The sequence below is a fragment of the Camelina sativa genome, chromosome 13 (assembly GCF_000633955.1).
Source record: "Camelina sativa cultivar DH55 chromosome 13, Cs, whole genome shotgun sequence".
NCBI classification, from domain to species: Eukaryota; Viridiplantae; Streptophyta; class Magnoliopsida; order Brassicales; family Brassicaceae; genus Camelina; species Camelina sativa.
Window position 1 is genome coordinate 22033855 of NC_025697.1, and position 24408 is coordinate 22058262.

General features: G+C 37.8%; 8 protein-coding genes across 10 annotated transcripts in view; 7 read left to right on the top strand and 1 right to left on the bottom strand.

Moving 5' to 3' along the window:
• LOC104738485 overlaps nucleotides 1-491 on the top strand; it is a 1322-nt gene extending 831 nt beyond the window's left edge. Inside the window, exon 3 of the mRNA XM_010458652.1 lies at nucleotides 225-491. Coding sequence (XP_010456954.1) covers nucleotides 225-491 — 267 coding nt within the window. The remainder of the gene's footprint in view (nucleotides 1-224) is intronic.
• On the top strand, nucleotides 4591-5568 carry LOC104738486. The gene has a single exon (XM_010458653.1). The coding sequence runs from the start codon at nucleotides 4591-4593 to the stop codon at nucleotides 5566-5568; it is 978 nt and encodes a 325-aa protein (XP_010456955.1).
• Nucleotides 7214-8017, top strand: LOC104738487. The gene has a single exon (XM_010458654.1). The coding sequence runs from the start codon at nucleotides 7214-7216 to the stop codon at nucleotides 8015-8017; it is 804 nt and encodes a 267-aa protein (XP_010456956.1).
• Nucleotides 10258-11022, top strand: LOC104738488. The gene has a single exon (XM_010458655.1). It carries the CDS (start codon nucleotides 10258-10260, stop codon nucleotides 11020-11022), a length of 765 nt encoding a protein of 254 aa, XP_010456957.1.
• Nucleotides 13580-14359, top strand: LOC104738490. The gene is made up of 2 exons (XM_010458657.1): nucleotides 13580-13654; nucleotides 13724-14359. The coding sequence occupies exons 1-2, from the start codon at nucleotides 13580-13582 to the stop codon at nucleotides 14357-14359; spliced, it is 711 nt and encodes a 236-aa protein (XP_010456959.1).
• Nucleotides 15706-17558, bottom strand: LOC104737463 (auxin-binding protein 1-like). The gene is made up of 5 exons (XM_010457655.2): nucleotides 17302-17558; nucleotides 16808-16914; nucleotides 16534-16734; nucleotides 16066-16130; nucleotides 15706-15974 (listed from the first exon to the last, which is right to left on the bottom strand). Exons 1-5 carry the CDS (start codon nucleotides 17417-17419, stop codon nucleotides 15869-15871), a joined length of 597 nt encoding a protein of 198 aa, XP_010455957.1. The 5' UTR covers nucleotides 17420-17558; the 3' UTR covers nucleotides 15706-15868.
• On the top strand, nucleotides 17708-21411 carry LOC104737464 (transcription termination factor MTERF4, chloroplastic). Of its 3 annotated transcripts, XM_019234827.1 has the most exons (4): nucleotides 17708-17797; nucleotides 17984-19645; nucleotides 19730-20060; nucleotides 20336-21411. In XM_019234827.1, exon 2 carries the CDS (start codon nucleotides 17991-17993, stop codon nucleotides 19632-19634), a length of 1644 nt encoding a protein of 547 aa, XP_019090372.1. In that variant the 5' UTR covers nucleotides 17708-17797; nucleotides 17984-17990; the 3' UTR covers nucleotides 19635-19645; nucleotides 19730-20060; nucleotides 20336-21411. The 3 variants fall into 3 exon arrangements, with proteins under 3 accessions (XP_019090372.1, XP_019090371.1, XP_019090373.1); XM_019234826.1 differs by having other exon boundaries at nucleotides 17984-20060; XM_019234828.1 differs by having other exon boundaries at nucleotides 17725-17771; nucleotides 17984-20060.
• LOC104738491 (putative E3 ubiquitin-protein ligase RF298) lies at nucleotides 20280-23391 on the top strand. Its single transcript, XM_010458659.1, is given in 3 exon segments — nucleotides 20280-20284; nucleotides 20336-22265; nucleotides 22664-23391. Coding segments are annotated over 3 exon segments (2469 nt in total). The 3' UTR covers nucleotides 23198-23391.

Genomic DNA, 24408 nt, shown 5'->3' on the forward strand with positions numbered 1-24408 from the left:
ATCGCCCTGTCCAAAGGATCATGGCAAGGAGAATCGATAACGGATCATCACGACCGTCGTATTCACTTGATGAGTTACTTGCCCCTCAAGATTTGCCGCCTGTGACGTTTGTTGGAAGCAAAAGAAACAGGAATCAAGAAGTGGTTCAAACCGAGCAATCTTCAACGTCAGACTCAGTCAAAGAGGTCATGAACATTCAAGTGCCTGTGAAGAAGATGATCAAGACCAGCCCAATGAAGCTAACAGTGATGGTGCAGCCACCATATGAGGAGACCAGAAAGATTCGAATGGAGGTTAACGCAAATGATAGAATTAAAGAACTGAGGAAAGAGCTGGTTGAGATGCAAAAGAGGGGTGAGTTAGATCTGCCTCCCCAAGGTTATTTCTTTGTTCACAAACAGAAACCATTGGCCGAAACTAAGACATTCTTCTGGTACGGTGTTGCTGAGGGCGATACAATTAAGATTTCTCGCTTAGTTGTTTATTCTTGACCTTTTTCTCTTTGATCATTAATGGAGCTTGAACTCTCTGCTTCAGTTTCCTACTTTTCTTATAGCTTTATAGTTTTCTTACTTCGTTCAAAGTTTACAGCTTTCTGCAAATATGCTAAGACATGTATGTAATTACCAAGAAGAGAAACTAGTCCTTGTTGAGTTAGTTTAAGCTCTGTGCATTCGAATGGTCTGATACTTTAAAGATCTTGGCATTACAGAAACAAGTTTAAAGATCAGATGTTGATTCTTTGTTGACAAAACAAGGCAAAAGACAGTAAAGTTTCTCGCTTTACTTATAAACTAAAATTCACAATTCCTAAAAACACTCTGCTACTTGGGTTATGATACATACCAATTGTTCAGCTCTTTTGCAGTCTCCTCTTTTCCTAAAGTCATTTTGACTTCTTCGAAGTCTGATTTGTGTTCCCTCCTTAAAGCATAAAAAAAGAGGGGAAAAAAATGGTGGTTCAGCTGAGGTCGAACCAACAGGCTATAGTGATTCTGGGCGGCGCTGAGTTGTGATCCGTCCACTGCTGTAAGCGGGAAGTAATCGCTGCTCTGTGAAGCCAGCCTCACGCATTGCCCTCCAACTTTAGAACCCGCCTGAGCTAAGCCTTCGCTCAACCCACACGGATTACTATCAGCTTGGACTGGGCAGCTCAGAAACATGCCGACACCAGAACCGACCCGAGGAAACGAATAAGTGTTCAACCATTTCATAGTCCCCACTTGGGTTACAAGCTCTAGTTAGCTCGACGTTATACGCCCCATTTCGTGTCATATATAAACAAACACAAAATGAGTAGAGTGACCCGATGTGGGACAAAAGAGTCTTACATTAGTATTGATTCATGAATTATCATTTTTGGTAGGCCAAAAGCCTAATAAAAAGGCCCAATAGTGAAATTGAAGTGACGAAAAGAGCAAATCAATCAAACTTAAGTTCAAGCTTTCTATATTCTCCTCAAAGGTTTCTACTTTCTAATAAGATTATCAAAATGAAAATTTTAAAACGTTTTGATAATCTGGCATATATATATAAGAAGAGGTACATAAGATCTAATGTCTTCAATCACATGTCAATTTTTTTGTTGCATAAAAAATGCAAAAACTTGTTTATGCCACCCACCACATTTGGGCGTGTCTATGTGGCATCAAAGGAGGATGCATCTTTTTACTTTTTTTTTTTATAGAAGAAAGATAAATATAATCCTCTTGCAATATCAATGGCAATAGGCAATAATCTGTAACTATGGCAATTTTGATTATGTTGAACGTTGAAACTTTTTGGTAATTTTCCCGTTAAAAATGCTACGTAACAGGTCTTTTCTTATATGTTTACTTCTCTCTCTTTTTTTTTTTTTGTTGTTGTTGTTGTTGTCTAGAATCTTTTGCATGTGGGTAATGTGTAGAATCTTTCATCTGTTGATGTAGTGTATGACTGTGCATTAAGCTCAAAAGGATAGATTAAAGTTTGGTTATTAGGTAGCAACGTGTACTAGAGTCGGAGGGTTTTGATTGTTGAACTAACCTTAATAAAAATCCATGGATTGACAATATAATCTTTAAAAAACACAATAAGGTTGAACTAACAAAAGCTCAAGCCAACCATACCGAAACCGTAAATTACACATACCAAAAACCATATATTTGTAATCCTGCCACTATATAAACTCAATCGCACATCTTTGAATTTCTCATCAGCACAAAGCAATACAAGTGAAGCATTTAAGGAGGCTTATCCGTAATCAGAGATTCATTAACACACCCAAAATGGTATCATACAAGTTCTTTCTCGTTGCTTTTCTAGTGAGTCTCTCATTCTTTAATACGATCAACACTTGCTCGGCCTCGCGAAAGCTTCTCCAGCAACAACCTCTTCCTCAAATTCCAAATCTACCTATCCCGACAATGGGACTACCTCCATTGCCGTCAACATTGCCACAACCAACACTACCAACTCTTCCCACAATGCCATCAAGTTTGCCACAACCAAACTTTCCCACAATTCCCACTGCAATGCCTCCAATGCCAACTTTACCTTTATTTCCGACAGTAATTCCTTCTCTTCCAACTAATCTCCCATCCATTAATATTCCATTCTTCTCCCCTCCGCCTTCTACAACTACATCGAGTCCTTGAATTATCACTCCATGTGATTGATGTATCTTTTATTATATTATTGTTGTAATGAGTTGTTTCACTATTCTTGTGTGTTTTGGTTTGGTTAGTTACTCATACCGCTGCTTGATGCTTTGTACCTTTAATTTTTGTTGTATTTTGTAATGTTTTGTGTGAAAACCTATATAAATAATCATTCAAGGTAATTTGTTTGTTTCAGAAAAGATCCGTTGAGTAAATGAACCGAAAAGATGAAGAACCAATCATAATTTCCCATTGCTTTCATTTAACCAAAGCTTCCTAGTGTGGTTGGACATACTTAACTCAAAATTTACATAAATATACTGAAATATAACATTTTTAAACCTTTAAACTTAATCTTAAAAAAAACATATTTGTTACACATAAATAATAATGTACTGTATATCTCAAATCCTAGCAACAAGGGCTGCGAAAAAAAAACAGGAGAAAGGAAACGTGATCATTGTGATCAATACCAAATTAATGCGTAAAAATTGTACTTTTCTCGTAACGTAGAAGCAGCCCATCAACTTCCACTCCCACAACGTGTCATGATTTTGCTATTCCAAGCTGAAATCGAAAGATTCGGCCACCGAAATATATATCTTCAATATAGGCCTATCCAACTTCCTAACATGTTTTATGCTGACAATATAAACAGCTTAAAATTTTCCAAAAATGGGAGAAACAAAAAAAGACTAGCCGTATAACAAAAATGGTAACAAAAACGCAAGTGTAATATTGTTTGAAATCCTCTTGGCCATTTTCTATTATATATAGATAGATGCACCCATCATCGAGTCAGGTGACATTGGCATCTATATATATCTAAAGTTATAAGTATTTTAAGTCAATGTTAGCTTCATATTGGGCTGGTCTTGATCCTCTTCTTCACAGGCACTTGAATGTTCTTGACCTCTTTGACTGAGTCTGACGTTTGCTCGGTTTGAACCACTTCTTGATTCCTGTTTCTTTTGCTTCCAACAAACGTCACAGGCGGTAAATCTTGAGGGCCAAGTAACTCGTTAAGTGAATATGACGGTCGTGATGATCCATTAATGTCGATTCTCCTTGCCATGATCCTTTGGATTTCTATCATTTTTTTCTTTCAAAATAGCTAAAAAATATGTACCACATCTTCTTACATATTGATTTTTTCCCTTCTTTCAGACATATCATGTATTATTTTCTTGGTTACATTTAAAAAAAAATTGTTCTTACATATATATATACTTTTTAAAAAAAGTTCAAGTTAAACACAGCCACTAATCAAGTTATACTATACATTTTTTCATAAATAAAGATTATAAAATATTGAAAAGGTTAAAAAGATGAACTAAAACTAAGGTCATGAATGGTTGTTGGTTTTGAAATAGTTTTTAGATTATGGTTTTTGGTTTTTTGATTTTTTGGTTTTTAGGTTTTACAATAGATATTAGTTTTTGATTTTTTTTTTTATTTTTTTTTTCTATTTACAAATTAAAAGAAACAAAGAAATGGAGAAGGATAGTCAGTATTTTCTTAAAATCTCAAAATAAGTAGATTTTATTTTCTATTAAGAATTTTTAAGAAAACCTAAAAACTAGTTTTCTTATTTTTAAAAAATCTATTTAGTTTAGAATCTTGAAGGGAGAAAAATTAGGTTTTCGAAAAAAAAAAATCCAAAAACTATTGTAGAATCTACTAAGCAAACTACATGGGCCGAAACTAATATTTTTAATCAAAACGCTGCGTTTAAACCCATTTCAAGAATGCTTAATCTAACCGTTAGATCATATCAGTAAGGAGATTAATCGACGGTTGAAATTAATCGGTTAGAGGATTTTAATTTTTAAGTGACATTTTAAACGAACTTAACAAATAAACACTTTGGTCACAAATCATCACTTCTGATCTCTTTGATCTTCTCTTCTTCACCAATCCCTACTAATCTTGAAACACCATTGATACGATTATGAAGTTGCTCATAGATACTGAAAGTGACTCATCGTTCTCCATTGATGTTGATTTCTTGGATACACTGTTAATCATAAAACAGAAGATCGAGAAGGCTCAAGGTATCCCTGTTTACAAACAAACCCTTTTCTTCAAAGGCAAAGTTCTTCAAGACCAATTTAAGATACGATTTTGCCATATCCTAGGAAACTCTAGTCTCTTTCTCTACATCTCTCCGGACGACAATCCTAATCAGAACGTCAACGACGATCGAGTGCCTCAAACCGAGCAATCTCCATCAAATCCGATTCATCAAGATTTTCCTGTGATGAGCAACACAGACTCAATGAAAGGCTTCCTTGGGATTCAAGATTCGCCGCAGGGCAAAAGCAATCAAGTGCTCCATCAAACAGGGCAATCAAGTGCTTCATCAAACTCATTTGAAGAGACCAGTTACGGTGGGGATGTAGATTTTACGATGGAACAAATCTGTAAGAAGAACCAACATGATAGGCCTGTTACAGTCCAAAGAGTCATGGCGAGGAGAATCGACAGTGGATCATCACGACCGTCATATTCACTTGAAGGGTTACTTGGACCTCAAGATTTGGTGCCTGTGACGGCTGGAAGCAGAAGAAAGATGAATCAGGTGGTTCAAACCGAGATATCTTCACCGTCAGACTCAGTAAAAGAGGTCCTTAGAATTTTAGATTCTCCTGTGACGAAGAAGATCAAGACCATCCTGAGGAACCTGACAGTATTTGTGCAGCCTTTTCAAGAGACCAGGATGATTCCAGTGGTGGTTAACGCAAATGATAAAGTTGAAGAACTGAGGAAAGAGCTTGTTAAGTTGCAAGAGAAGGGTGAGCTAAATCTGCCTCACGAAGGGTATTACTTTATAATCAGAGAGCTAACATTGACCGAAACTGAGTCATTCATGTGGAACCTTGTTGTTGACGACGATACAATTGAGATAATCCGAATTAATCAAACTTAAACTCTTTGGCAGCCTCCTCTGTTTCCTTGTAGCTCTTAGTCTTTCTTGAAGCCTTGTACCAAACTGCCAATATTGTCTTCTTACACATAGAACAATAGCTATATGGTACTTTGTTGAAACGTATAATAAACACATTAATGTTACAGCTTTCAGTCTTTTTCTTGAAGTTATGGGTTCAAAAGTTCTCATTTGTTAGGATGTTTCCAGAGCCATGAAGACTGCGATGCAAGTTCATGTGAGTTTTAAGTCTATCATCAAAGGTTTCCAAGCCAAATAAATAGCAAGTGAAATGTTACACTGTGGGTAGTGTCGAGTTCGATATCTCCTTAAATGAGTTCTCCTCATCGACATATGTGTGTATATGACTTTTTGTGAATTGTTGTGAAAGAACTGAAGCTATATAGCAAAAACGTACGTACCTATGATTTGATTCTGTTTTTTCTCTGTCTTGGCCTCGGGATATGATTTAAAAAGCTTTGTCTTTTTGCGATTCTTGGACGCATGCATTGCAGTAGTTTGTGGATGAACAGTCCATATAATATCAGCAAGCAATTCTTGAACAAAGATGTTTACATACACTTTTATAGGCGGCCGAGAAATAACCAACATGTGCAGGTCCTCATGGTCGGTAATTATATATGAGCTAGTTTTATATGATAACCACACAAACTAGTTTTTTAGCAGAAGAGAAAATAGCAATATTTCTCAGGTTTCTATGGATATACGTACAACGTTTGTGAAAAAGGTCGGTCGTCTACTAATTGTTTGTAAATGTGACATACGACATGTAAGCAATTTTATGGAAAATATTATGCGTTGCACTTATCTGTTCAATGTTATTTTGACACTTTGTGCACACGAAATCAGTTGAGAGTAAAAGGTACTTCATACAACTGAAAATTAGAAATGATGAACTAAAAGTATATTTTATCCCTTTAAGCTAAGGAGAGAAGCTTGTGTGTTATTTGACTGACCTCATGACAAAAAAAGTGCTTAAAGATTTCATAATGACCCAAATATTATATGATTGATCTATGCCTTTGACCCCATGCGATGCATAATCATTTTTTCATGTAATCTTAACTATTTTCTATTTTTATTTCATTTTTATTTCTTTCAAAATGGCTAAGAAAAATAAGTCTAGATAAACACAACCACTAATCAATATCCGCGGTATACTATACATTTTTTTAATAAAACTTACTTAATACAAGTGAAAATAAGAATGATGAACTAAAAATATATTTTATTTGGATAGTGAAGAATTTTAAAACCTACATATAGAAAACAATATAGTTTGATAATTCGTTTTTTTTTTTTTTAAATTTTGTTTATCTGCAAGTATGTTACTATTCTGATGTTGAAATAGAAAACAATGTAGTTTCGTTTTAGGTGAAAAAACTTAAATGTTCTTACAATAATATGTCAAGGTCTTCAAATAATATTTTTAATCAAAACGCCGTGTTTTCAATCCATTTCAGGAATGGTTAACCTAACCGTTGGATCATATCAGTAAGGAGAGCAATTGACGGTTAAGATTCGTCGACTAGAGGCTTAAAGTGATCACTGATCTAGTCACAAATGATCACTTTCTCTGTATCTCTCTTCTTTGCTCCATTGATCTTGAAACACCATTGATACGATTATGAAGTTGACCATCGAAACTGAACGTGGCTCATCGTTCTCCATTTTTGTTGGTTTCTTGGATACAGTGTTAATGGTGAAACAGAGGATCGAGAAGTCTCAAGGTATCCCTGTTCGCAAACAAACCCTTTTCTTCCAAGGCAAGTATCTTCATGACCGCTCTGAGATACGATTATGGTATGTCGGAGACAACTCTCATCTCTTTCTCTACGTCTCTCCTGACGAGAAGCCTAATCAGAAGAAGAACGATCAAACCAAGCAATCTCCATCAAAGCCAGTTGATGGGTTCGTTAACAAACCATTCCAAAAGATCACGGCGACAAGAATCGACAACGGATCATCACGACCGTTTTATTCACTTGATGAATTACTTGCCCCTCAAGATTTGCCCCTTGTGACGGTTGGAACTGGAAGCAGCACAAGAAGCAGGAATCAAGAACCCAAGAAATGTTCATCGTCAGACTTAGTCAAAGAGGCCGTCATCAACATTACTCCAGATTGGCCTTTGAGGAAGAAGAGAAAGATCATCCCGTCGATAAAGATGACAGTATTTGTGAAGACAATTGACGAGACCAGGATGATTCCAGTGGAGGTTAACGCAAATGATGAAGTTGAAGAACTGAGGAAAGAGCTGGGTAACTTGCAAGACAAGGGTGAATTAAATCTGCCTCAGGAAGGGTATTACTTTATAGTCAGAGGGCGAACAATGATTGAAACTGAGTCATTCATGTGGAACCTTGTTGCTGACGGCGATACAATTCAGCTTAAACTCTTTGTAGCCTCCTCTTACTATCACAGTAATTGATTAAGATCACTCTGCAAAGAGTAAACACTGAGTGTGTATTAAGGTATGAACCAAAATTTCTTATTAAGATGTTGTATCAAACTGGTGCTGCGGATACTTGACAAGTTCTCATTAGGGTTCAACTCTCTGCAGTCTCCTCTTTCTTAAAGTCTTTTGCTTTGTTCAAAGTTTGCTATCTGTTTCATAGCTTTTGGTCATTGTATGTGTTCCCTCTTAAACGCATAAACCCTAACTAACCAAGCCCAAAACAAAAAGCATAAATGTGATGGCTTAAAACGATGTAAATTTAAAAGGGGGGAAAAAAAATGGTGGTTCAGCTGAGATCGAACCAGCAGGCCATAGTGGTTCTGGGCGGCGCTGAGCTGTAATCCGTCCACTGCTGTAAGCGGTAAGTAATCGCTGCTCTGTGAAGCCAGCCTCACGCATTGCCCTCCAACTTTAGAACCCGCCTGAGCCGAGCCTTCGCTCAACCCACACGGACTACTCACAGCTTGGACTGGGCAGCTCAGAAACATGCCAACACCAGAACCGACCTGAGGAACCGAACCAGTGTCCCACCATCTTATAGTCCCCACTTGGGTTACAAGCTCTCGTTACTTAGCTCGACGTTGTACATTCCATTTGGTGTCATATATAAACAAACACAAAATGAGTAGAGTGACCGATGTGGGACAAAAGACCTACATTTCGTTTTGATTAGTTATATGACTTATGAGTTAATGTGGGCCAAATCCAGAAAAGAGCAATCAATCAAACTTCTTCATTTCAAGCTCTCTCTATATTCTCCACAAAGCTTTACAATAAGGTTATCAAAATGAAAATTTTGAAAGGCCTTGATTATCTGGCATATATATACGTACTAATTTTTGATCAACTGTCAAATTTTTGTTGCAAAATTATGCAAACACTTGGTCATGCCAAACAAGAGAACTCACATTCCAAACACATTGTGTGTCTAGGTGGCATCAAAAGAGGATGCATCTTTTACTTTTCTAGGAGAAAAATAAATATTATCCTCTTGCAACATCAATGGAAATGCTGTAATCTGTAAATAGAAATTTCCACATCTTCACTAGATAAGTAGATATAAATAAAACTCTTTGCAGTCTCCTCAATAAAAAAAACTCTTGTTCATTAAGACCAATCTAATACCGAGGATCAACTCTCTGCAATCTTTTACTTCCTTATAGCTACCGCTCTTTATTGATCGTTTCTTGCTTTTTGCAAAAAGCCAAAAACATATATACTTAAGAAGATATAAGACATGTAATTACCTATTTATAATAACAACTTTGACCCCCATGTAATCATTTTTTCCATTTTTTTTTTCCAAAATGGCTCAACTTTTGTTTTTTATATTATATATATATATATATTTAAAAAGTTCTGAAATTGTATTTTAATCTTTTTTTTTTTAAAGTCAAGATAAACACAAACGACTAATCAATCTCCACAATATACTATACATTTGGATCTTTAAAAAACGATAATATGAAAAATAGGAAGATGAACTAAAAGTCTATTTAATTTGGAAAGTGAAGCATTTAAAAAACTACATATAGAAAACAATTTAGTTTTTTTAGATAAAAGAAATTTAGGAGCTGTTATTGAAGAATTGATTTCTAAATCCATATAGAATTGTAAATTAATGAAAATCAAAACACATGGATTTTGAAATAACATGTTTTATCCTTGAATTTGAATCTTCTATTTTACACATTCAAATCTATTTAAAACATAAGGTGGATTTTGAAATCCAAAAACAAATCATTAAATAAATAAAGATTTTAACAAGTATTTGTAAATCATAGAACCAATACATAGTTTTGATAAGTATTTCAAAATCAATAATTAAATTACACACGATTTTGGTTTGGATTTCCAAATCTATTAAAATCATAAAATCAGTAACCTTCTCTTAAATGTTCTTAAAAATAAATGATCAAGGTCTTTAAATGGAGCAAGTTAATGATCAAGGTCCAAATGTTGCGTTTTCAACCCATTTCAAAAATGTTTGATCTAACCGTTGGATCATATGAGTTAGGAGAGCAATCGACGGTTAAGATTCTTCGACCATAGGCTTTTTAATTTAACCGATATTTGAACCAACTTAAGAATAAAACTTTCGTCACAAATCATATCTTCTTCACCAGTCTCCACGGATCTTCAAGTGGCTCATCGATACTTAAAGTGGCTCATCGTTCTTCATTGATGTTCATTTCTTGGATACAGTGTTAAGGATGAAAGAGAAGATCGAGGAGTTTCAAGCGATCCCTGTTTACAAACAAACCCTTTTCTTCCAAGGCAAGGTTCTTCAAGACCCTCTTCATTACTTTGAATGCCGTATCCCAGAAAACTCTCGTCTCTTTCTCTCCATCTCTCCTTGCCACAACCCTAATCATAACAGCAACGATCTAGTGCCTCAAACCGAGCAATCTCCATCAAATCCAATTCATGGGTTCGTTCACAATCAACATTTGCCTGTTATGATGAGCAACAAATATCAAGTGCCTGGGAGAATCCAAAAGGTCATGGCGAGGAGGATCGACAACGGGTCATCACGACCGTCGTATTCACTTGATGAGTTACTTGGCCCTCAAGATTTACCGCCTGTGACGGTTGGTAGCACAAAAAACAGGTATCAAAAAGTGGTTCAACCGGAGCAATGTTCATCGTCAGACTCAGTCAGAGAGGTCATCAACATTCCAGATTCGCCTGTGAGGAGCAAGACCATCCCATCGATAAAGCTGACAGTATTTGTGAAGCCATTTGAAGAGACCAGGATGATTCCAGTGGAGGTTAATGCAGGTGATCACGTTGAAGAACTGATGAGAGAGCTGGTTAAGATGAAAGAGAGGGGTGAGTTAAATCTGCCTCTCGAATGGTATTACTTTATACTCAGAGGGCGAATACTGTTGGAAACTAAGTCATTCATGTGGAACCATGTTGCTGACGGCGATACAATTGAGCTTAAACTCTTTGCAGCCTCCTCTTACTTTGTATAGCTCCTTAGTCTTTCTTGCAGCCTTGTACCAAAATTGTCTTCTTATAGATCATAAATAAGAACAATAACTATATGGTACTTTGTTCAAACCTTAATAAACAAACTGCTGCTGCGGATACTTGACAAGTTATATGCCAGAGCCATGATTCACTCTGTTTGTGCTCTGTTTTGGCCTCGGGTTTTTATTTAAATCTCTCTCTTCTAGGATTCTTGGACGCATTGCAGCAGTGTATGGATAGTAGGAACATTCTATTGATATCATGTTAATATCAGTAAGCAATTTTTGGACAAAGATTTGACATAAGACATGTAGCACATGCACATGTAAGCAATTTTAAGGAAAATTTTATGCGTTGCTTTTTTGTGCATACGAAATCAGATGTTATAGCTAAAACCCGTAATTTAAAGAGACAAAGAAGCATTATGATCATGCTTGAACCGAGCTTAACTCTCTGCAATCTCCTCCTTCCTTATACCGTTCAGTCTTTCTTGAAGTTGCAAATAAGAACAACTTTGTTCAAAACGAGGCCTTTCATTAACTTAAACAGCACGTAACCAATAGGGTTGAAATTGTGCCAGGCCCAAACCTGACCCATTTGATACGTGAATCAAATGATATCTAAACCAAATTGTGAGGAGAAGTTTACGTCACAAATCAGCACTCTTTCTCTCTCTTTTTTTTTTCTTCTTCACGCATTGAACTTGAAAAACCATTGATACAAGTATGGAGGTGATCATCAAGAATCATGGTCATGAAGTCTGCGTTATCGAAGTGGTTAGCTTTGATACAGTGTTAGCTATCAAAGAGAAGATAGAGAGGAGTCTAGGTATTCCTGTTTCCAAACAAACCCTTTTCTTTAAAGGGAAGCTTCTTCTTCAAGACCATCTTAATGCTGCACAATGTAAGATCGTCAACAATTCTAGTCTCGAACTATTCTCCTCTTCTTACCGTTATAACCCTAATGACAACAACAACGATCAAGTTCTTCATCAAACCCAGCAATCTCCAGCACCGTCAAACTTAACCCGTCAGATCATTCACGGTCATCAAGATTGCCCGGTGATGGTGAGGAGCGACACCAATGAATCATCACTTCCGTCAAATCTGAGTGGAGAGTTACTTGGTACTCAAGATGTTTCGCCGCCTGTGACGGTTGGGAGCAGCAGTTACAGGAATGAAGCTGTTCGAACCGAGAAAGCTCCAGTGACATCAGATTCAGTTGAAGAGCTCCTTGGTCAAGATTGGTCTAAGACAACCCTAAAGAGCAACAACAATGAATCAATATCGTTACGTGAATTAGAAGAGTTACTTGGCCTTCAAGATACTTTGCCGCCTGTGCAATCTTCAACGTCAAACTCAGTCAAGGAGATCATTAACATTCGAGGTTCTCCTGTGAAGAAGAAGATCAAGATAATCCCGTTCCCGTCGATAAAGCTGACAGTATTCGTGCAGCCATTTGAAGAGACCAGAAAGATTCGAATGGAGGTTAACGCAAATGATAGAATTAAAGAACTGAGGAAAAGAGCTGGTTGAGATGCAAAAGAGGGGTGAGTTAGATCTGCCTCACCAAGGTTATTTCTTTGTTCACAAACAGAAACCATTGGCCGAAACTATGACATTCTTCTGGTACGGTGTTGCTGAGGGCGATACAATTAAGATTTCCCGCACAGCTGTTTAACCATGATCTCCTTGTGGTGCAGTCTCCTCTTTTCTTATAGCTTTAAATTTTTCTTGCTTCGTTCTAAGTTTACAGCTTTCTCTGCAAATATGCTTAGACATGTTAATGTTGGATAAGCTTTGAAGCTTGGAGCCTAAGAAGTCCTCATCAAGTTGGATTGGGATAAGATAGGTTCAAAGAGTCCTAATAGGATTAGGAGTTATCTAGTTCTAATAGGAATAGGAATAAGAAAGGCTCTATATATATCAAGTGTTGAGTTGTGACATTGATATGAGATAAGAGAGCTTGAATGTTTAGTTTTTGAGTTATATTTCTAAACATCAATAAAGAGAGTCATTCTTCATAAACAAAGGTTTCTATATCTTTTAGTTAATTTACCAATATGATGAGGTGAAAGAAGAGAAACTAGTCCTTGTAGAGTTACATCTTGTCGAAATCAGCTATCAAGCTTCACTTTGAGCTCTTGTGCATTCGGATGGTCTAATTTACAATATTCTGTTTTGATACAGTGATATTAGTTAATGATCTGGCATTACAGAAACAAGTATAAAGATCAAATGTTGAATTTCTTTCTTGACAGAACCGACAGTAAAGTTTCTTGCTTTTATTCAAAAACTAAAACCAAAAAAAACCACTAATTGATGCAACAAACGCCGCGTTTCAATGCATTTCGATTTTTTAACAGAAAATGTTTAATTGATACCGTTGGATCATTTTAGTAGATTGGTAAAAAGATAGCTATCGACGGTTAAGATTCTCATCGATTTGATGATATAAAAACCGATTCGTGAGGAATCTTTCTTTACAAGTCATCAGTTTCTCTCTCTATCTCTCTTCTTCAACAGTCTCCGTAGATCTTGAAACACCATTGATACAGTGATGAAGCTGTTCGTCGAGACTCAGAGTAGCTCATCGTTCGAGATTGAAGTGGATCACAAAGATACACTGTCAGAGGTCAAATAGAAGATCGAGAAGTCTCAACGTATCCTTGTTTCCAAACAAACCCTTCTCTTCGACGGCAAGGTTCTTCAAGACGATCTTGACATCGAACAATGCCAGATCTTCCACGAATCTCGTCTCCAACTCTTGGTTTCTCCTGACCACAACCAAACCGAGCAATCTCCTCCACCGTCAAACTCAACAAAAGAACAGATCATCGACGGTCATGATCAAGATGTAACGACTGTGACGGTTCAAAACGATCAATCTCCACTGACAAACGCAACAGAAAGTGTCATCAACCCTCATCAAGATTCGACTGTACCGACTCAAGTGCCTCAGACGGAGCAATCTCCATCGTCAAACTCAGTCGAAGAGATGATCACTAACATTCAAGATTTGTCTGCGAAGGAGAGGATCCGGAACAAGAGGATTGTCCTATACGTTTTTCCGTATTCAGGTGAGAGTAAAGCTGCCAAGGAGATTCCGGTGGCTGTGAGTGTGAAGAAGAACGATAACGTGAAAGAACTGAGGAACGAGTTGGTTAAGATTGAAGAGAGGGGTGAGTTGATTCTGCCGGAAGAAGGGTATTTTCTTATACACAAAAACAGAGTCTTGAACGAGAATCTCTCATTCTGGGTGGTTGGTGTTGATCACGAAGATACAATTCGGATCCTTCCTACACATCTTACTCGTGGCTCTTTTAACCTTGACTCTTAATTAACAATTCTTGGGATAGCAAAATTGTATTTCCATACATAGAAAAAATGGCTATGGTACATTGTATAACATATTGAAGGTTCAGCTCTCTGCAGTCTCCTCTTTCTTAAAGTCTCTTGATTTGCTGTCTGTTTCATAGCTTTGGTCATTGCACGAATCGAGTTTGTATGTGTTCCCTCAATCCCTCTTGACGCATTAACCCTAAACAAGCTCAAAACAAAAAGCATAGTTATTATGTGACTAGGGCTTAAAACGATGTAAATTAAAAAGAGGGGGAAAAAATGGTGGTCCAGCTGAAGTCGAACCAACAGGCCATAGTGGCTCTGGGCGGCGCTAAGCTGTAATCCGTCCACTGCTGTAAGCGGGAAGTAATCGCTGCTCTGTGAAGCCAGCCTCACGCATTGCCCTCCAACTTTAGAACCCGCCTGAGCCGAGCCTTCGCTCAACCCACACGGACTACTCACAGCTTGGACTGGGCAGCTCAGAAACATGCCAACACCAGAACCGACCTGAGGAACCGAACCAGTGTCCCACCATCTTACAGTCCCCACTTGGGTTACAAGCTCTCGTTACTTAGCTCGACGGTATGCACTTCATTTTGTGTCATATATAAACAAACACAAAAATGTATAGAGTGACCGATGTGGGATAAAAGACACTTACTTTAGTTTTGATTCATGAATTATCATTTTTATAGGCCAAAGCCTAATAAAAAGGCCCAATAGTAAAATTGAAGTGATTGGCTTTGACTAATGAGACTTTTGTTAGTTGTCATTTATTTATAGCTCTCACACATGGAGACTCACCACAAAGTACAAGAGACAAAACAAACGGTTTACGGTTGCATCACCATAAAGCTTCCCATGATTTCAATGTCTAGTCGTCTTCTATGTCCCAAGTTAGGTCTTCATCTTCCATCTCTTGAGTGATACCATATTGTTAATCACAAATGTAATCCTACGTCAATCTAGCAAAACGGTCTTCACTAGGTTTCTTTTAGTCCTGCTCTATCTTCCTTTCATGTTCATCTAGCTTAAGCTTGCTTTTCCAAATTGATGGACTTCGTTTGAGTTCCGACAAGCTAGCCAGAACCAGAAGGGGAAACTTTCAGGTGTAGATCTATTCAGGTGACTATTTCTTTAAGAAACACATTAAAGACTTCAAGAGTTTTATGGTGCCAAGACATGATCATGAATAGATGTGAGAGCTTTAGTTTATCTTCTCCAACAAACAGATAAAAGGGAGAAACTACAATGAGTTGATATTCTCCAACTCCTGCTCCCTTTTATTTGTTTGTTGGAGAAGATAAATTAAAGCTCTCACATCTATTCATGATTGAACATCCATTTACTTGAGAATATCAAAGATTGAACATCCATTTACATTTTGGTAACAACATTCATGTAAAATTCTTGTCAATTTACCAGCATTAACATAGTGTCACAAAACCTTAACTGTGATTTAACTATCTAAAGATTGTGCTAAGTTTTGGCCTCGGACATCATTGCTTTAGAGCTCGTCTTTTTGTGATTCTTGAAGGCATTGCTCATCCCAATAGTAAGGGAACTTCAACCTCGCAGCAGTGTGTGGCATAAACCAGTCATCGTAGGTGAAGCTGTTTAAGAAGTCGATTGTCCATATGATTAGTAAAAGGACAGCAACATAAAACATCTATCTATAAGCTAATTTTGGGAGATGTTACATACACTTTAATAGGTGGCCGAGATATAATAACCAACACTTGCAGGTCATCATGACCCGTGTTCTTGACCTGTAAGAACCGTAATTGATGACTGTGAGCTAGTTTCCCTATGATAAACCCCAATAGAGTTTCTAGCTTAAGAAAAAGCCACCTTTCTCTGAACTATATTGATATACAACGTCTGCGAAAAAGGTGTTCTAATAATAGTGACATAAGACATGCAGCACATCTAATACACTTGAACCGTTTTAGGTAAATTACAATGTGTTGCTTTTCATTTTTTCAAATGTTAGTTTAAGTTATCATTTGTGCATTACTGCATTCGACAGTGGACTGGTTATCATGAAGTTTTTTTTGCTCTTAATCAAGATTACAGTTAAAGGTCAAACAAACTAGGATATCAAAGTCTAAGACTCAAGGAAAGAGCCAAATCATCATCTGGAAACGATGTGTAGGAGGTGGAAAGACATACCTGATGAGCATCATTGATGGGAATATGAAGTGTACTGTTAGCAAAGATAGGAAATTCAATTGGTTTCCCAGGGAAATTTCCATGTGTTTCAGCGAGATACAGAGTACCATTACCCTTGAGGACAACGAAAACCTCTTCACAGGAGTGCCTGTGAATTGGCGTCTCTGAACCAGGTGCAAATGTTTGAAGCCATATCTCCAACTGGAAATCAGTTGCGCGATTCAGTGAATGGACATAGTTTAAAAAAAAAAACAGCAATGGCTTTGATCATTACCTCTTTCATTCCATGTAATACGGAGCCAGCAATATTCATGTGAGAAAGACCAGGTCTTCCATAGCTATCCTGAGGAAGGTCACTAATATTCCTCAAGATTGGCAAACCTAGATTCACCCATTCAACAGTCAAGAACATCAGAATTTCAAAAGTGTCTAAGCTACAGATCGATGAAATTGCAGTGAACCAAATTTCACTACAAAAACATTCATAGAATAAACTTCCACAAATCAGAACACGAGATTGATAGAAAAAAAACTTTTAAGTTATGAGGTTCTTATATCAAAAACTAATTTAAGCTAAAATCAATAGCAAAGTTCCTGCACATTTGGTTGGGTCCATTTGATTCTTCCTACCAGAACATCCAAAAAAAAAAAAAAAAGCAATTTCACACCTGAGTACCTGACTAAGACCTTTAGATTCAGAACCATAAGTCGTAATAACTAGAAGCAATCTTATGACGAGTATCAGAGGAGAAAAACCGCGAAACTTACCATTGATGGGACAAGGAGCTCCTAGAATAGTATCAGAGAAGTAGAACAGAAGAAGCGCGGCGGAGAACACGGCGGCGATCGGAGATGACGAAGCGGAGCCAAACGAATGTACGATCATTTTCTTCTCGATGCTTCGTCCCAAAACGAAGCCTCACTCAACTGCTAAATAAATTAAGATACTTCGAAATAGCCCCGCAGCTTTGTATTTTTATTTATAAATCCCCAAAACTATTCAAAGGATCATAATTTACCACAGTCCTTCACTAATCAAAGTAATCGCGGACGTACGGGTTAATGCGAACTTTTCAGATAATTTGGGGGAAATAATGGAAACTATTAGAAAATAAGGGCTTACAGTGTCAATAATTCGGATAAATCATTTCAATGGAGAGTGATGAGGAATCTTTATTTCTCCTGTGAAAAAAAAAAAAAAAAACCTTACCCGCTCCTCTAAAACCCTTGTCTCTCCGGTGAGACTTCACTGTCGATTTCAATTGTACGTTGCTCCAATTCTTCTAGTTCTTCTCTCGATTGACATAGTTTATGTGGCTTGCTTCTAATTAGGTTTATGTTTTCTGGTTCGTTGTTGTTAACTACTCCTGAATTGTTTGAATTGATCCTCTTCAGGTTTCTGAGTTAGTCCGAATTGGTATGATTTAGTGTGTTCTTCCGTTTTTTGTAGGTTAACGATGAAGATTAGGTTCTGTAGCGGATTCACAAAGCCTGGGTTTTTGCTAGTTCACTTTGAGCCACCGTCGTTTCTTGCCGTTAGATCTCGTTCGCTCTCTGATTCCACTTATGGAAACTTATGTAACCACAAGAAGAGACCTGGAATTGGAATTGGAGTTGGTCTAACAGTTCAATGCGCTATTGCGAACCGGAGATTCTCTTCACGTTCTGTGGATTCACCGAGAAGAGAAAGGTCGTCTCGTTCTTCTTCTTCTTCAGGACGTGATAGGGATAAGGATAAGGATAAGGGAAGAGGTTCTCAGTCTTTGTATAGTCGTCCTAGTTTGTTAGATATGAATAAAGATAAAGCTGCTAACCGTGCTAAGGTTTATGAGTTCTTGCGTGGGATTGGGATTGTTCCTGATGAGCTTGATGGTCTTGAACTCCCTGTTACAGCTGATGTGATGAAAGAGCGTGTGGAGTTTCTTCACAAGTTGGGGCTTACTATTGAAGATATCAACAATTACCCTCTTGTTCTTGGTTGTAGCGTGAAGAAGAACATGGTTCCGGTTCTTGATTATCTCGGGAAACTAGGTGTGAGGAAATCGACTTTCACTGAGTTTCTTAGAAGATACCCGCAGGTTCTTCACGCTAGTGTTGTTATAGATCTTGCACCTGTGGTTAAGTATCTTCAAGGACTGGATATTAAACCGACTGATGTACCTCGGGTGCTTGAGAGGTATCCTGAAGTTTTAGGCTTTAAGCTGGAAGGGACTATGAGCACATCAGTCGCTTATTTGGTTGGTATAGGTGTAGCTAGGAGGGAGATTGGCGGTGTTTTAACTCGGTACCCTGAGATCTTGGGAATGAGGGTAGCTCGGATAATTAAGCCTCTCGTGGAGTATCTCGAGGGTCTTGGTATTCCAAAACTAGCTGTAGCTAGGTTGATTGAGAAGCGGCCTCACATTCTTGGGTTTGAGTTAGCTGATACGGTGAAACCAAACGTGCAAATCTTGCAAGATTTCAATGTTAGGGAAACATGTCTTCCTTCTATAATTGCACAGTATCCTGAAATCATAGGAATCGACCTGAAACCTAAGCTTGAGACGCAAAAGAAGCTACTTTGTTCAGCCATTGATCTAAACCCGGAGGATATCGGCTCTTTGATCGAGAGAATGCCGCAGTTTGTTAGTCTCAGCGAGTCTCCTATGTTAAAGCACATTGATTTCCTTACCAAGTGTGGATTTTCAAACGATCAAACGAGGGAAATGGTAGTCGGGTGTCCTCAGGTTCTGGCTTTGAACCTCGGAATAATGAAACTCAGCTATGAATACTTCAAAAAGGAAATGAGAAGACCACTTCAAGATCTGGTGGATTTCCCAGCGTTCTTTACCTATGGGCTTGAGTCCACTGTAAAGCCGAGGCACAAGAAGATCATCAAGAAGGGAATCAAATGTTCACTGGCTTGGATGCTTAACTGTTCAGACGACAAGTTCGAACAGAGAATGAGCTACGACACAATAGACATAGAAGAGGTGGAATCTGATCCATCTTCTTCTTCTTTTGACATGAGTACATTGATGCAACCTGAGAGAGAGGAACCTGATTCTGATTCCGAGTACGACGAAGAAGAAGAAGATGATGACGACGAGGAGTTTGCGTAAACTGGACTAAAGTATAAAAGTTTTTGTGTCTTATTGACCAGATATTATATCATCTGTATCCTTGTATTGATTGATTCTTTTTTTATCATGTTTAGTTGATGATGATAGATAGCACAGAACAAAATGGACCAGAAGCTTGTAATGACGAAAATACCCTCAGGGGCAATTCAGTAATATCGAGTCTTTTCAACACCAACCCTTTTGTAAAAAAAAGGAAAAAAAAAACTCCTGATCAATTTTGGTGAGCTCCTTCATCTTCTAGCCACGCACTTTGTTCTTCTTCTTCTCCTTCCTTCACAGTGCCCTCTCGCTCTCTGCAACACTCTTATTTATTTATTATTTATATTCATCGATCCTTCTCTCTCTCTCTCTTGATCCTCTTCCGATCGTCTTTTTTTCCCGCGGTTTCGCCTTCCACAGTTTCCGGTCAGTTCACGACTCCGTGATTTTGTTTTTTTTTTTTGGTTGAATGATCAAATGATTTTAGTATTAATCCAGATTCCGATTGCATTCCGATTGAGCTGCTATGTTTGATTAAATCTTATCTGTTTCCGTTGGGGAATTGGGTTGATTTGTCCTGGGGAATTTCTCCGATACATGTTTCTAGCTTTCCTTGATTGTTTTATTGAATCTGTCACAAGTGATATGGTGTACGAATACTAATCGTTTTTGTTTATCTCTGTAACATTTTATAATCTCAGGATCTTAGTGGTTGAGAAACAAGAAGAAATGAATGAGTGTGGTGTTGTCAATGGTGGCAAAGTTGGGACGTCTTCAGTGTCGTCACCACCACAAGATAAAGGAAGGAAGAACAAGAGAAAGTTAGCTGATCCTTCTCCACAAACTGCTGGTTCCTTGACTGAGTTCCCTCGTTATGACTTACATTCACTCAAGTCTCAAAACCCTTTATGCGAAAATGACTCCAACGGGTAGCTGAAAGCGGAAGAGTCTGAGTCTTTAGGATGGGATGATCCGTTTGCTTGTCAACTGGAACAGCTTTTATCATCAAATTTGCTCAACCTCTTCCGTAGTGCAATGAATCAGATTATGGATTGTGGGTATAGTGAGGATGTTGTTCTCAAAGCTATTTCCAGCAGTAGGCTCTACTGTGGAGGAAATGATCTCGTGTCAAACATTGTTAATGATACCTTGAGTTTTTTGAAGAGTGGGAAAAAAGTTGCTGGTTCGAGAGACTATGTGTTTGAGGATTTACAACAGCTTGTTGCGTATACATTGGTAGAGAAGATTAGTCTTGTTAGGGAAGTTAGGCCATCGCTTTCAACAGTTGAAGCTATGTGGAGGCTGTTGATGTGTGACTTGAATGTTTTGCAAGCATTTGAAGTGGAAGGAGAAGGAATGGAGGGCTCTTCAGGTTGCAATGCTAATAAAACATCGGAAACTCAAGGTGCCGAGGGTATTCCTCCGAAACCCACTGACTCAGATAACCCAAAGTCCCCAGTGTCCAATACTCAGTGCAATCACAGTGATCCAGTCAAATTTGGGAACTTCCCAAATGTGAACAACTCCAAAAATCCTCATGCTAGTGGAGCAACACCTGGAAAAGAGGTATTTTCTGTTACCAATGCTTCTGCTGAAGGCACTAAAAGTGCATCCCTGACTTCTGTTTCTGATGAAAAATTAGTATCTTGTCGAAAAGGCCGCACCAAAAAAGAATTGGCCATGCTCCGGCAGAAATCATGTGTGGAGAAGATTAGAACTTATAGCAAAGGTGGCGGCTATAAGACGGCAAAGTTTGGTGGTTTCCTTGTGGAGAAAAGAAGCAAAGCAGCTTCTGATTTACTGTCCGCGCAAGCAAGAAATTCTTCATCAAAGATTACAACAACAGAGGTTGTGAAAATTCCTTTAGCTGAGAGTCGTAGTAGCACTCTCTCAACTAGTAACAGTACTAAGTCAGATTCGCCTGCATTAGATGCGAAGGAGTATGTTACTGCTTTACCAGCTAATAATGCTCCAGCACCAGTAGCTTCAGAAAAGAAGTCCAGTTCTCAGCCTGAAGAAAAGGCTTCTGTATCTACAAAGCCAGCACCAGATTACTATGCTGCAATCCCTTATGATGCATCTCTGGGAATATATGTTCCCCGAAATAAAAGAGATGAATTGATTCTAAAGCTAGTTCCCCGAATGAAAGATCTGCAGAAAGAATTGCAGGACTGGACAGACTGGGCTAATCAGAAAGTAAAGCAGGCTACTGTTAGACTTCTTAAGGACCAACCAGAGCTTAAGGCACTAAGAAAAGAGAAAGAAGAGGCAGAAGAGTTCAGGAAAGAAAAGCAATTACTGGAAGAAAACACTATGAAAAGGAGGTCTGAAATGGAGTTGGCCTTGAATAACGCGACCAACCAGATTGAAAGAGCTAACAACACAGTTCGCAGGCTCGAGCTGGAACAATCTCTGTTAAAGAGAGAGAGAGAAGCTGCTAATATAAGAGCTGCCGAGTCCGCTGAGAGCTGTAGGGAAGCCAAGGAGAGACTGCAAAGATTGTTGAAAAATGCTCAGTCGTGGGAAGGGCAAAAGGTTTCGTTGCAGGAAGAGCTCAAGAGTCAGAGACACAAGGTGGCAGAGCTGCAGCAAGAAGTTGCCAAGGCAAAAACCCGCCAAAACCAAATAGAGGTTAGCTCCTTGTGTAGACAAAAAGCCTTTGCACGTTTTAGGTCTTCTCGTCTTCGGAGCTGTATTTTATTGTATGGTAACTGATCATATCCTTTCCTCTACAATTATTTTTTTCAGGTAACCATTTCATTCTTTTGGCTGGAATATTCACATTTTGGGTTTTTTCCCAATGGTTTTCATTGTTTCAAAGGAATTAAGAGAAATTGGAGGAAAAATATGTTCACACCCGAGTGTTTATCTTTTTATATACATCTTGTGCCGTGTTCTTTAAATCAAGAATTAACCTCGGTATTGTATTAGAAATTATGCTTTTGATTAACAATGTAGTCGGTATGAAAAAAGATTGTAGTCTAAGTGTGGAAGTAATGATGAATACAACTAATGAAACTCAATTGCAGGCTACCTGGAAACAAGAAAAGGCAGCGAAGGTGAAACTCGCTGCTCAAGCGGCTGCATTAAAGAAAGAGAGAGGGAAACTGGAAGAATTCGGAAAAGCAGAAGAAGAGCGGATCAAAACAAAAGCAGAGAACGACGTGAAATACTACATTGAGAACATCAAAAGACTTGAAAGCGAGATCTCAAAGCTGGAACTCAAGTCAGACGGCTTGAAGATAGCTGCATTGAAAAAAGGCATAGACGGAAGCAATGACGGTAACAAGAGCGGAATGAATCATACCACCACCACAAAGGCCAACACGATGGCAGGAGCAAAAGTATGGGAAAATAATCACGGGGAAGAGTCGAAAATCAAAAGAGAGAGGGAATGTGTGATGTGTTTGTCTGAAGAGATGAGTGTTGTTTTCTTGCCTTGTGCCCATCAGGTTCTTTGCTCTAAATGTAACCAGCTTCATGAGAAGGAAGCCATGGAAGACTGTCCGTCTTGTCGGGCCAAAATCCAGAGGAGGATTCAGGCTCGTTTTGCTCGCGGGTAAAAAAGCTTTTTCTCCGCTCGGATTTTTAATCCATATGGCAATGAGGGTTTTGCTTTGGTTTTGTTTTATCTTTGGACGGCTCTATTTACATCCAAGTTATACACATCTTCTTGTAAAGAGTGACTTCACAATTTGCTCATTTCTATATATCCCTCAAGAATAAATGGAGGAAGCTCTTCCAACTTTCTTCTCTATCAACAGCGTTGATTATTAATCGTCTATCTCTGAGGTTCTTTGAAATTGTCCTAAACCACCTAACACATGTTTCTCTGAATTTGCTTTGATTATATAAGACTTTTGACTTTTTCTTGGTCATTTCTTTTGCAGTTATTCCTTGTTCTTTTCATTAAATTTTGGAGTCTTGGAAGCAAAACTGAAAACTCTGGAACCAAAAGTAAAACCTTAATATTCATTCTCTAAATGATCCAAAAATTAATATACCTCATTTTTTTATTAACAAACCACATGCATTTTGAATAATAACATGGTCGCAACACTATTACACATATAAATTACTAGATTACAAACATCAATTCATTGTCCCCCCCCTGGCCCTCTTTTGCCACAAAAGAAATCTACCAAACTTGTTTGCAACGTAACAGAAATATAATAGGGATTATGCTTAATTTCAACTTTTTAAGTTTTTGTTTGAGATATGTATTGTTGAATACGATCAATATACTAATGATTCTGTTATTAACGTATCTTTTATTTATCTATTTACCTTTAAACTTAAATTTTAGCAACATGTATACAATTGAGTTTTAGCCACTATGACGTTTTATATGACCAATTAATTATCCATCGATGCTTTAAGATATGATATTGATTAATGATTTTTCCAATGGCAATTACTTCTATACACTCATTTTAGAGTTTGATAGTACTCTTTCTTTGTGTGTTTGGCCGAAAAGCAAAACGCATTATTCCCGACATAAAATTACATTATTATAAGAGACGTATGTGACGCTTTTTATCATCACTACGTGTGGATGAATCAACCTTTTTAATAATTTTTTCTTTGTCAAAAACTCAAAATACACAAATGGTTAAATTTTAATGCATGGGTTCATTAGTCTCGTAGGCAGATGATTAGCCATTGAATTAAATGGTACAACCATGATGAAATATAGAATTTGATGCGTCCTAATATGTATTCTAAGTTGACATTTTACTAGCTCCAATTCAAGAATTAATCATTTTAACTATAT